We start from the raw sequence: 14,552 nt of genomic DNA on the forward strand, positions 1-14,552 counted from the left end.
TATTGCTATAAAAATATGGAACATACCAAAAGAGAGATTAGAGTCTCTTCTTTTATCAGGGGAAAAAAAAGAAGTATATTCCTATCTGTTTCCGCTGTGCAGCAATTAGCAATAGAACATTGCTAAGTTTCATCGTTTTTCACAATTCTGCTTAGAACTGTGGGGAAATCAGCTTGTTTTAACATGGCCTGGTTAATCTCTTATGCTCTGCTGCCACTCAACCATTTTATGCAGTAGAGAGACTGCATCAAAGCCTTCTCTATGCTCTGGCATGAAAACAAAAAACGTATAAATACATCTTTGGTACACATTTCAAAATATGACGTATTTATACGTTTTTGGGAGTGAATGAGTTAAAAAGAAAATAAATAAATATTTATGGAAATAAAACACTAAAAATGAACCACAGTCACCACACAGCCACCACAGCCTCATATGGCAGCATATGAATGCATTTCTCCGAATGTATCGACAATTCCCGATCGCCGAAAACATTCCTGCATGATTTACAGCACAGAGTCACTAGCTCGAGCACATCGATGAGCTTCGTCTTTGTTTTGCTGCTCGATGAAAATCCAGTGAGAGGCCAGTTTATTTCCTGTTCACACTTGAAATTGCACTGAGCAAGGCACTAAACCCAACACGCATTTGGGCACGAGGCAATGGCACAGCCCCAACTCCGACAGCTCTCCTCAGAGTGTAAATTGAACTTGCCCATGCGGTACAATTAAGAGATTAAAATTGCGGCGGAACAAAACAATGTTTTGCGGCGGAACAAAACAATGTTGGGCATTGTAATGTTCGGTGATGGATCAAGGTTCTGGCGGCAGAAGCTGGATAGCAGGATCAAAGAATGGAGACGATGTGGAGAACACTGTGCCGCACGGATCTTGGAATGAGAGATTCTGGAACCAGCAGTGATTCCATATCTCCAGAATCTGGGATTTAATGCTATCTTCCAGGATCACAACACTCCCCCGCAGAGCCAGGATAATCGGGGTACTTCCAGAATTTGGAAGTGGAGAGGGCGGCGCAGCCTGCTGTTTTTGTAAGTGCAGACCTCAAACCAGATTAACTAACACAACAGTGTGGGTCAATACTCCTGGTTGAGGAGTGGCTTGCACAGCAAAATGTGAGCAGCGTGAGGTGGAAGTACAAGTTGATGTGGTTGTGTATACATCTTGACTCAACAATTTTTTATAACCAACAACACTGTTATGGACATGTTCAGGCTGAGCGGATGTTATGATTTGCGGGAGGTTGTGGACCCGAGTTATCGCGATACTACAGCACGCAATTCTCGAATCGATTCAATCGGCAGCCGAATCGATTTTTTTAACATCCATTTTTGATGGAAAAGTATTCAACAAAACGTCTAACTTTCACACCTTAAGCATGAAAGAATGTTATATTAATGGAACATTAAGCCTTAATATTTTATTTCAATGCTGTTCAAACATGAAAAATGTTGTTAAACCTGTTTGTTACATACAGTGGCTCACATATTATAAGATAATAATACATTTTCATACAAATCTTGTACTGTATAAGTTAACTGAATGGTATTTTATGAATTTGAGTAAAAAATATCGCAACAATCGACTTGTAAATTCGTATCTGGATTAATCGGTATCGAATCGTGACCTATGAATCGTGATACGGATCGAATCGTCAGGTACTAGGCAATTCACACCCCTACTCGGAAGTATTCTTTAACACATTCACCGCCAGCTCAGCAGAAATGCATCATTTGACGTCTTTTCCCGTCAATGGCAGTGAATGAGTTAATTTAACTCATAAATAAACAAAGTATAACAAAACACAAACCAGTACAAAACAAAGCTGGGAACTAAACTTACTCGATGCAAACTAAACGGGCAAAACTCAACAGAACAAAGAACAAAGCGTGACACGACAACAACAACAAAGACTCCACCAGGACTGAACGAAAGCAGGGAACTAACTACACATACTAACGAGAGACACCTGGACAAGACACAAGTGGCTTGGGGAGCTGATTGGGTAACACAAGGGAACGGGAAAACGAGCACAGGTGGACATGATGAGACTTGACGAGACAGTGACAGAACAAGAGACACAAGGAAAATCCCAAACCAAAACCCAGACCCTAACAGCGGATGAATTGTTTAAATACTGATTTCTACTTTGCATCATCTCCAGTGGAGGGAGCTACCTTGATGTAAATACCGAAACAAGGATCGAGGATGTTGCAAATGCAGGGGGGGGGGGGGGGGGGGGGGGGGGGGGGGGGGGGATTAAGTTTAATCAATTATGAGTTCATTAAACTTATATAATCACTTTGGATTCATTTTTAATGAGCTTAATTCAAGTGAATATGTTAAGTTTAATGAACTCATAATTAAATGATCTTTTTGCAGTTTGTCACTTTTTTACTCGCGACTGCCATCTCTGTCTGTGGTGCAAAGCATAACTCACCTGTGTCAGGTGCGACTACGTGCACGATCTTAAAGCGACAGCCACTAAACCTTACTAAAGATCAGGATTGTTATCCATGAGCTGGTTATATGAATCAGGTATGCCAGTGGGCGGAAATATCTAAAACCTGCAGGACTCCGGACCTCAAGGGCCGGAATTGATGAACCCTGTTTCCGTTGATACAGTAATTTCATAATAAATCATAAAATTGAGTCATACTTATACTAATTAAACGGATGTATCGTATTTTACGCACTATAAGGCGCACCTAATTATAAGGCGCACCTTCAATGTATGACATATTTTCAAACTTTTTCCAAATAAAGTCGCTAAAGTAGAGGCTGGGGTTACGTTATGCATCCATTAGATGGTGCTGCGCTAAAGGAAATGTCAACAAAACAGTCAGATAGGTCAGTCAAACTTTATTAATAGATAAAAAAAAACAGCTTTCTGACAACTCAATTCACTCCCAAAATGAATAAACAGCTGTTTTTTTTTATTTTCTCTGAGGTAAAGTATTAGTATTAGCTAGCGATCCAAGATGGCGGGATCTTCTGCGCATGCGCGTCACCGATCGTGCAGGGTCACCGATAGCGTCTTGACAGCCAGACCTGTTGCGGCTCAATATTGATCCATATATAAGGCGCGCTGGATTATAAGGCGCATGGTCAGCTTTTGAAAAAATTGAAGGCTTTTATGTGCGCCCTATAATGCGGAAAATACGGTACTGCACTATGTGGGGGAAAAAAAAACAAAAACGTGTGTGATATTAATTTGTGTTGAGGTCATTTTGCTGCCACTAGATGGCAAAATTGCATTCATAAGACAGCTCAGTGCATTTTTCTTCTCATATTACGAGCTAAGATCTAATCTTTAACGTGAAGTTTTTTTAAATCATTATTAAATTCATTATTATTATTATTATTATTATTATTGTTATTATTATTATTATTATTATTATTATTATTATTATTAATACTACTACTACTACTACTACTACTACTACTACTACTACTAATAATAATAATAATAATAATTACTATTATTATTATTTAGTACGGGGCGGTGTGGCTGCTGAGCTTGAAAGAGACTGGATAATAAAGTTGCTTTGTATTATGAATTTAGTAATTAGCAATTGCTGAGTCACATTCCCCCCAAAGGTATCTTATGAACAGCCGTTAGACTCCCCCCCCCCCCCCGTTGCGATGGGTTATTGATTAGGTCCACTTGTCGTATTTGGTATCCTCCTCTCGGTTTCTCTTAGTTGCCATTGGTTCATCCGAGGCGGGCTCGTGGATGTCGAAGCCTTGCTAGGGGAGGAACTTGGAGCGCGCGCGGAGTGCTGGGCACAAACGCGCAAGCCAAACAGGAGAGAAAGATGCTTTTTCTCTTTCCTTCAGCTGTTCAGCCCTTCAGCTCATCTCTCGTCACAAATCAGAGCTCCAAACGCGACACTTGCCGGCTTTACAGACGGAACTTGCGGTGTCTGGACGGGTCCAGCTCGGAGGAGGAGGTGGCTTGCGGGGGTCCTGCGAAAAGCCAACAGTCTCGCCCAACTGGGGACCACGACGCGTCGGTATGGGTGCGCTGAAGAAAGGACGCCACCTTCATACGGCCGCTCTTCTACTCTTTGTTTATTGCACGTCATCTGTCATCTCCAAAGGTAAGTCAAATATCTTCATGAAGGCGTATAGTTGCATGGACACTTCGGGTGACTGTTTTGCATCCATTCCTGCTGTGGTTACGCACCACTACATTTGTGCATCATGTGTGAGGAGGTGGGCTCCTGCAAGCATAACAAAGTGTTTTCCTTGTGGATTTTGTACCTCACAATATTTTCTCTGAGTTTTGTGTCCCGATGCGCAGTAGAGGTCACAGTATGCTATTGATTGGCCACGCCGTCATTATGTGTGCAGTCACATTCCTTTCACTTTCTTATTTATTGCAGTCGTTGAACTGCTTTCATATCAATAATTCCCTTAACAAATTATTATTATTATTATTATTATTATTATTATCCATCCATCCATTTTCTTGACCGCTTATTCCTCACAAGGGTCGCGGGGGGTGCTGGCGCCTATCTCAGCTGGCTCTGGGCAGTAGGCGGGGGACACCCTGGACTGGTTGCCAGTCAATCGCAGATTATTATTATTATTATTATTTACCAGGGTTTCTTCAATATCCTTCAAATCCATCACTCTGTCCATGATGCACGCTGTGCAACAGGCATGTGGTTTCATTTTCAAATCGGGCTAATTTACTAGAATTTATGCGATAGTAAAAATATATGTTTCAAATATCCGTGCACATTAGGAAATCATGGATTCTCTGTTATTCGGTGGGCTGGTGAACGAACGGCTGGCTGCCTGCTTTAAACTCATGACAATTTGTCAAGGTTTTTCCATCCCCATTTTGTTCCAGAACTGGATTAGACAAAAAACTACCACCCACTTCGATGATGGGAGAAGTACTCACTTTTTACAATTTCACATTAAAAAAAATAATAATAATAATAAATATTGCTGTGAACTGGAATCATTTGAGACAAAAATGAGACAAGAGGTCAACATCACAGTTAATAGAATGTTATTTTTATTTATTTATTTATTTTACGTCAGGGCCATACGTGCACTTTAGAAGACATCACCTTTTGTTCGAACACATTTTACTTGTAAGATAAAGGCAAACATTAAAATTCTAGGAATGCCTTTAATCATTGTCATATTTGGGTTTTGCCAGAATTCACGAGATTATTAACACTTGCCAGAGTTGTAACCAACATTAAACCAATTGAGTTGACTATTGGTGAAAACAAAGCAATTGTGAAGTAGAGGGGATGAAAAATCTATCAATAACAACCAGGACTTGGAATGCCCTGAAGAAGAACTAAACCACTGCTACGCGAAGTAACAGATGTCGAACAGGAAGACAAAGATAACACCAGCCATTGATGACATCATGATTTTAAGGGTGGGCACGAGAAAATTAACTAAAGGACTAGAGGATGCAAATCACACATTGGCAAGATCTAAAAAGAAGCAGGAATGGAACGGCCCCCACCCATTAAAGAACATATGACAAGACTCAAATAATCTGAGACAAGGTTTTATAGACTAGACAGAGACAAAGATGAACCTTTACACTTATGATAGAAAGGCTTAAGTGTTGAGGGAAAAAAATAAAAATAAAAAATAAAAAAGAGTAGCTGGGGTGATACTTCCATTTCCAATATCTCATCTTTGTGAAGCATGACTTTCTGCAACCTTTTTGAGTCAAACTCAAATGTTTCCAATCGACAGCAGGAACAACGAACCTGGCCTCAATGTGTACATAATAGTGCTGCACCATATTGGAAAAACATGCGATATGCGATATACTTGCTGAACTTAGCGATATCGATATTATTGCGATATTTAACATGTACCTAAAGAAATTACATTTTTATTACCTAAAAAAAGAAAAACATTTTTCATGGGGCAAAATAAGCAACCTTCATGTAATCTTAGTTAATTAATTGCAATGATGTCTTGATAATTTTCAACTATTGAAATGCGATGCACATTTTAGTTAGCGTCTGACTGGTCAAATTCATACAAAAAGCATAGAATTCCATATAAAACTTATTGCGTGCCTTTGCGATATGCATATTGCAAGGGCCAATATCGCGATATCGATATTTTTTCGATATATTGTGCAGCCCTAGTACATAACTAATTTCCATTAGGCTTTATGGAATAACACCGATTTTAGGCTATTTGATTCCCCTAATATACTTATTACTAGGGGTGTGAATTGCCTAGTACCTGACGATTCGATTCGCGTCACGATTCATAGGTCACGATTCGATTCTATACCGATTAATCCCGATACGAATTTCTACGTTGCTTGTTACGATTTTTTCCCTCAAATTTAGAAAATACTCATCAGTAAACTTTTGTATGATTTGTATGAAAATGTATTATTTATCTATCTGAAACTTCAAGACATCTTCCATTTCTTAAGGTTTGAACCCTAACCCTAAGTAAGACGTTTTATTGAATATTTTTCCATCAAAAATGAATGTTGAAAAATCGATTCGGCCGCCTATTGAAGCTGTAATATCGCAATATATCGCCAAATCACCCCTACTTAGTACAATATGCTGGATTACTTTTGTCAACACGTGGATATATTTTCTCTTCAATTCTAATGATGCCTGAATCTAAAAAAAAACAGACTCTACCCTTTCATGCATAGGTTCAAAACAATGTTTCATATACATTTTGGGGACTCAAAATGTACAATCAGTTCTTTGATCATCAAATAATTGGCCCGAGATACATTATGAAGATTATGTTGGTTACCACTACACTATAATCCAAACCTTGGACTGCCTTGTTGCCTTTTATGTGTCCCAGTTTGATGTTTTAATTTGTTGAAACAGCAGGACGCAACTTCAGGCAGGCAGTCGTCGGGCTGCAGCAGAGTTGATCATTTATCATCATGCTATCACGACTCTGCATCACGATCGTCATTAAACCATTTTATGTCACTGGAGAATTGTGAAGGAAATGCGAGTCCAACATTGTAGTGCTGCTGTGAATGTTTCACTTACGCCTTGTATGAAAATCAATATCAGCCCTAAACATGCCAACACAAATACAGCAAATACTGAAATCATTGTCCATAAAAAGGAGAGGGAAATACATATAAAAAAAGGCAATTTCAAGTTATTTGTATTCAGAATACAAATGCACTTCTGAGAAAATAAAGCAATATTTTCACCCCTGTAGTCTTAAATTGCATATAATCTGAAAGAGCTGTAACAATGTCAGCACAACCTGAATGTCGTTTTTTTTTAGGCAACATTTATAGTGAATGGACAAAACTAGGCATATTTTTCCACTTGCAGTGAATAATAAGGCTTCACTTGTTTGACATTCATGGTTGCCGATGGCCCACAGAGAATTCTGTACCAGTGATCGAAATATATAACAAGTTGGCTCCTTTTATTTACTACCAATTCACTTCATCATCAAGCAATTAGGGATGTAACATATCACGATATGAAGGTCACGATACGATAATTATCACGATATTGTGGGGGCGTTGGCGATATTTAAAAAAGATCACAATATTGTAAAAAAGGGAACCCATACTAAAAAAAAGCACAATATTGTACTTTTGTACAGAACAGCAATGCATATAAACAACCTACAATCTCTAATAACAATGTTGAGGCACTTATTTGCTAATGCAAGCACACATTGATCGCTTCACAAGCAAATTAGGTTCCCCTTCATCTGACAATTAGCATAGATTTTAAACATAGAAGGCCAAAACATCCCTAATGAAAATCAAATTGCATTAATAAACTAACCACAAGGGGGTGCTAGAACTGCACAAATGGAAATCAACCTGACTTTTTTTTCAAACAGATGTGTTCCTTTTAAATATTGTGAACTGGACGACAACGATATTGTGGCAGTTTTAAGATTACAATATCACGATATTGCCCTTATAGTGACACCCCTACAATCAATCATATAAGACGTAAGGAAAGATGGAAAGAAAATGTGTCTTCTGTAAATACGTTACTCATTTTGATTTGTTCTTACTGGGTTAAGTATAAAGTACTGTACTGTAAATTTGAAGGGTTATGGAAAATAATGTAATTGCGTGTGCAATAAGTTGACAAAACGCACGACGCTACGGCAGCCAAAATGTCGTAACTCACAACAGTGAGTTATGACAGTGTTTTAAATCCCAACAGATTACAGATTATACAGATTAAACATGTTAGCCACTCATCTCAAGGTCTCATGAGACAAAAAAATAATAAATAAAAATAAAATAAAATAAATGAATAAATAAACTCACCAAAATTCCGTGCTCTTCAGTGCCAGGCTTTAGTTACAGCGATGACATTCCTGCTTCTCCCCTCCTTCCCTCCTTTCGTTCCGTTGCAATGAGCATTTAAATCGCACCTTTTTACGATGGTGTTAGAACCCGTCCAGGTTTTCGATGTTTCCGTCCTCCAAAGCATCCGATTGTAAAGATCAGGATCGTTACCTTCTGCAGTTTGCTGATGAGATCGTTATATGAATCAGGTGTGTTGGAGTACAGAAACAACTAAAACAGAGGTGTCCAAACTACGGCCCGGAGGCCATTTGCGGCCCGCCATACATATTTTAGCGGCCCACGGCAAATACTAAAAATTATTTTTCAATGCTGTTTAAAAAAAAAAAAAAAAAAGAGGGTGGATTAAATGTTTCTAGCTACGCAAAGACACACATTTGCAGCTAATAATTCAGTTTCAGAAATAAAAATAGTTTCATCCACTTGTTGCTCAGTGTCAAGGTCCAATTTGTGAAAACATCACATTAAATGAATGGTTCTTAAATGCGGTCAGTTTACTACCGATTGTTCTTGTTGTGATTCAGAATGTCAAGTTGGGATTCAGCTGCTGGTCAGTGGAGAGGCGGATCTATTATAGTGGCACACAGGGGTCACTATGTGACCCTTAGACTTAGACTTAGACTTGACTTTATTGATCCCTTTGGGATGGCTCCCTCTGGGAAATTGACATGTCCAGCAGCAATGAGAACAGAAAATAAAATAAAAAATAATTCAATCGATCAATAAATAAGGTTATTACACCAAAGATTGAATTGATAATAATAATAATAATAATAATAATAATAATAATAATAATGATAATAATAATAAATAGAATGAAAAATAAAAATTCAATCAATCAATAAGTAAGGTTATTATACCAGAGATTGAATTAGTAATAATAATAATAATAATAATAATAATAATAATAATAATAATAATAATAATAATAATAATAATAAGAAGAAGAAGAAGAAGAAGAAAAAATAAATAAAAAAAAAATCAAAATTCAATCAATCAATAAATAAAGTTATTACACCGGAGATTGAATTAAATAAATTACAGTACAGTTTAAGTGCTTTCATTTATTTAATTTAGCAGTTTTCAATAAGTAACTGTACATGATATCAACAATTTATAATTGCTTCATTGATTTTTATACCATGTTTAATAAATAACTAAAAAAAAATAAAAATAAAATAAAAGTGGCCCTTGCAGCATTCTATTTTTTCTGTATGTGGCCCTCAAAGGAAAACCTGCAGAACTTCAGGCCCTTGAGGACCAGGATTGGACAAGCCTGCTGTAATACAACCAGTGTAACAAAAAGCACGTTTGGATGCAGTTTTTCTTTGATAACAAGAGTTATATATATTCTGTGCATATATATGTTTCGGTGTATTTATTAATAAAATATAAAACATGTTGTATGTTCATTTACTAACAACAGGTACGTTACACAAACATTTTCGTTACAAAGAAGACTATACTTGGGTGAAATGTAAGCTCTTAAAGATCAATGGTGATGTTTGCACGCAGTGAGTCACAAATGGGGCTCCTCCGGTGTAACACGAGGAGACATGGAAAGGCTTTTTAATGGATTTATACAATTTTGTTCAGAAAACCCCCCCGCAGCATATACAGGTCAAACCATTTGATTTGTTTGCAGGTGGATTTATTTGGTAGTTGAATGTTGGTTTGTGCATGTTTGATTTAGTGAAAGCTTAGTATTGTGTACACAGTAAGAAAAACAATTAAGTAGGTTGGATAGGGATGAGTTCCTGTTTGATTAAGGATTATTCAAATCACGAGGAACTGGCAGTAATGGCGGAGACGGCTGAGCCCAGACAGCTTTCAATGTGGTGATGTGGTGATGTATGTTAGACGAGAAGGAACAACATATTGTGAATAAAACGTTTGCTTTGTGGAATTAGTGGACCTTTTTCATTCACACTGTGAATATTCTGTTATAATCTATTTGGCATACAATTGTAGCTCTTGTTTTTTTCTTCTCTTCTTTGGGTTCAAATGGAAAAAAAGTATTTTCGCTGAGTTCAGCTTTAATAAACAGAAAATGAGTTGATCAATGATATCCCATCATCGTAAAATCGAACGTGAAATGGTTCCTTGATGTCCGTACTGTTGGCAGAATGAATAATAATTTCAGGCTACCATTTGTGACAATGTGTGCACTTCAGTACCCAGATTTACATTTAAATGAAAGCAAATGGTCATCCATTCAGAAATGATATACAGTAATAATGATGGTAATAAAAGTGTAAAGCCCTCTTTTATATTGAGCTAGTTGGAATGTGGGATTTCTGTCATTTGGGACCTGAGCTTATACAGTCTTTGAGCTATGTCTTTGCTATGGTAAGGCTGTATCCTTTACATGGATTAATCAATTTCCGGCCCAAGAGTCCTAATGAAGTCAACCCTGACTTGGAGACCATTCTGGCCATGTGGATATAAACCATCTATAGCAGGGGTGTCAAACTCATATTAGCTCAGGGGCCGCATGGAGGAAAATATATTACCAAGTGGGCTGGATCGGTAAAATAATGGTACAGTCTATAACTTTTGCCGTCAATTATACGCAGATTTTCGCTATTTGTGGGCTAACCCTAAATCACGGAGCTAAACTGTAATCATACTGTTCCAAAAAATAACATGAATGCAAATTTAACGTGGTAACATTTTGACCATTTTCACTCAAGCAACCTGCAGCAATTAGCATTAGAATATATCTAAGTTTTATCATGATTCACAAATGTGTTTAAAACTGTGGTGGAAACAGCTTGTTGCAACATGGCTGTAGTTGATCTCTTATACTCTGCTGCCACCTGCTGGCCGTTTTTGTAATAACTACCATTGCTTCAACAGTTCTCTTTACAAGTTCAGAGGCTGTAGCAAAGCCTTCTGTATGCTCTATCATTAAAAAAAAAAAAAGTCTTTCAAACACTGTTAATATTTAAAATAGAACGTATTTATACGTTTTTGGAGCAAATGAGTTAATGATGTTATAAGGATGTTAATCCTTGTCATAGCTTTTGTGTTACCAGTAAATAATTTGTGTCGTATTTAACATGTTTATGTCGGTCTATGATTTAAAAATAAATAAATAAATAAACAAATCGTAAATTTAAGTTGTGTGTAAAATAATGACATCCAGGACGATTCCCCGTACAAGTTGCCTTGCTCATCTGAGGACGTGTAGCACCCCGAGATGCAAAAAAAAAAAAAAGTCAGTGGAAGTCATAAAATGTACAGGAAGTGAGCTATGAATTTTTACATGTCCAATTTTGGAACATTTTTGCACATTCACTGTGATCATTGGTTTGGTGTTAGGGGGACAGCCAGGTAATAAAGTAAAACAAATGATTTTTCAATATTTTTGCATGGTCAGTGGCCCTATCGATTGCTTGGTTGGGGGAAAAAAAGAAGCGAGAGATGAGAACAACCTTCTATTTTCTTGCCTTGCCACTCAGTGTAAAAGCAAATGAAATTGTCCATATCAAATGTTACTTTAATCTGTGCTGTGAGCCATTAAAAATAAATGGCCATAGTTTTGACAATTTGACACCCCATGAAGAACTGAAATCAAGAATTGTTTGGAACAGGAATCCAAATTAAATATCGGAACCAGAATCTTTCAAATTCAGATAATGCCCAACACTTCTACAAACACTCAAAGTTTTGAGAAAATCAACAAGTAATTTTGAGCTAATGTGGTAAAATATTATTCTTTTTTTTTACATTTTCAAATATTTGTCGCTCAATCAGTTCTTAAATATGTTTCCCCTTCAAAATAACATTTCTGCGAATATTAGGGATCCTTACATGTGCTTGAAATGATCCTTTTCTACTAATTAATAACATGTGATTCCCCATAGAGCTGCTACTCTAAAGCAACAACACAAGCAAAGCTATCTTTGGTGAAAAGTATCGCTAATATGTGTTTTCCCACAGTAATTGAGCCTTTTCTATGGATCAAATGGGGGCACTGCATGATTACACAAGCTTGTACTGCTTCAAATCTTCAAATGGTCACAGACAAATGCACCAGATGCTGTATTTTATTAGGCCAGTTTATCATAGGCAACCCCATAACCCCACTTTCTCACTGCCATAAGGCCAGCGAGAAAGTGTGCCATCAGGTACGTACATACAAGCACACACTTAAGCATTTTCCCTATGTGTAGTTGATTTGATAGCATCTAGGTCTGTTCTTTCTTTTAATAGAAATGTAAGGGTCCATTTCTTATCAAGCGAGTGACAATTCAATATTGTTATCAAAGAACATGTCTCCTTGATGTATCGGTTATGGGTGCAATCTGTTTCAGAGTATCTCAAGTAAATGGCCCTTTGAATGACTGAAATTTTTCTTCAGAATATCGTTTTAGTTAGTGTTGTTCCGATACCGTTTTTTGGCTCCCGATATGATACCGATACCCAGCTTTGCAGTATCGGCCGATACTGATACAATACCGATACTTACGTTTTTTTTTTCCTCAACATGAAAAAGCTGTCCTGCTATTGGTTCAGAGCATTCAAGGGCCAATAGGATATCTTCGATCGGCAAGCAGTGAACATGTCACATATCAGTGAATGTCGTGCACTAGCAAGACACAAGATGCTGCATCCAAATTCTATATTAGCGTTGGAATTAATGGTATCGGCATGTTACTTGTGAGTAGTCACCGATACCGATACCACTGTTTTAATGCAGTATCGGCGCCTCTGCCGATACCAGTATCGGTATCGGAACAACACTAGTTTTAGTGTAATGTGGTTTCAAATGGAAAAGCATTTGGTGCAATTCTATTTACCTGCTCAACTTCATTGTGGCAATTGAGGTTTTAGCAACTATCACGTGGATTGATTTTGCCTGTCTTAGCTTTGTTAGCTGGCTTCATACATATACCGTGTCTGAGATCACTTTTTCATCCCTGATGTATACAGTACGCCAACCCAAATGGTTCTCTGTTGCTATACCCCAGTCTCATGGCCTTGGGGTAGCTGTTCAAACATGTCTTCCCTTCATCCATGGTGCACGAGCACACCCACTGGGACCGAACAGTGCTTCAGGACATCTTGTGATGAATGGACTGTCCAGCTCCAGTTCCAGCTTGCTGTGTCCTGCCCTATGTGAAGGGACTCATGGCCTCGCTAGCGGGTAGATATTAGTCATTGGCCTGTGTTATTTGTGACCATAGGTTGACATACAGAGGTGCAGCATAGTACAAAAAGGAGCTTATTTTACGGAATATCCTGCCCTTGTGGTTGATGCATATTTCTGGTGTTGGGCCAAACCCGCAGTCTTACCCACCTATTCACTAAGGATATTGCTCTAATCATATACCGGCACAAACACGCCCACAAAACTGATAGCTTGGAGCAAATTTGCACCTGATTTACCACACATGGCAATGGTTTTGCGCTAAGAACATGGTTGCTATAGTAACAGTTGCGAGAAAGATGACTAACAGAAAGCGAGGTTGGCCCAAGAGTAAACGTTTATGGCGCCATTAAGCTGTACAGAGCAGAGAGGACGACAACGACGTCATTCATTCATAAAGTACAAATTATTGGTGCGATAATTTTAAAAATATATATTTTCAGAGGCTGCGATTGGCTGGCAATCAGTCCAGGGTGCCTCCTGCCTACTGCCCAGAGCCAGCTGAGATAGGCGCCAGCAACCCCCGCGACCCTTTTGAGGAATACACGGTCAAGAAAATGGATGGATGGATGGATGGATGGATGGATGGATGGATGGATATTTTCAGAGGTTGGCGTGGGCGTACAGTATGCATCTGGCACGCAAAAATTATCGTAAAATGCCTCCCCGCCATTGCCGATCAGCCCGAGTTACGTTATGTGTCCTAAACCAACATAGAAAAATCTCTCTCTCTCTCTCTCTCTCTCTCTCCTCTCTCCGTGATCAGCAAAGTGACGTGCACCGTGCCACATGCACTGCTGTCATGATCCCGGGATCGAGGTTGCGACAGGTTAATACATGCTTTCCAAAAACCTTATTTGAGTCACGCAAACTCGGTGTGGCTATTTGTGCGGGCGTTAGTGAATTAGACGCTGCATATCAATGAGTCTCATTTGGGGTGGACATATTTTGCGTCAAATGTACGCAAATTACCTAATTTACATACACGCAAATAAGACCGGCGCACCGGGGCGCATTCTGGTCGGCAGTGCACTTCGTGACG

General features: G+C 38.4%; 1 protein-coding gene across 2 annotated transcripts in view; it reads left to right on the forward strand.

Annotated features, from left to right (window-relative positions):
* Window positions 1-3,745: 3,745 nt before the first annotated feature.
* Window positions 3,746-14,552, forward strand: part of unc5db (unc-5 netrin receptor Db) — a 168,481-nt gene continuing 157,674 nt past the window's right edge. For both annotated transcript variants that reach the window (XM_077522285.1, XM_077522286.1), the window contains exon 1: window positions 3,746-4,120. In XM_077522285.1, coding sequence (XP_077378411.1) covers window positions 4,036-4,120 — 85 coding nt within the window. In that variant the 5' untranslated portion in view covers window positions 3,746-4,035. The remainder of the gene's footprint in view (window positions 4,121-14,552) is intronic.

This window comes from Festucalex cinctus, chromosome 5 (genome assembly GCF_051991245.1).
Source record: "Festucalex cinctus isolate MCC-2025b chromosome 5, RoL_Fcin_1.0, whole genome shotgun sequence".
NCBI classification, from domain to species: Eukaryota; Metazoa; Chordata; class Actinopteri; order Syngnathiformes; family Syngnathidae; genus Festucalex; species Festucalex cinctus.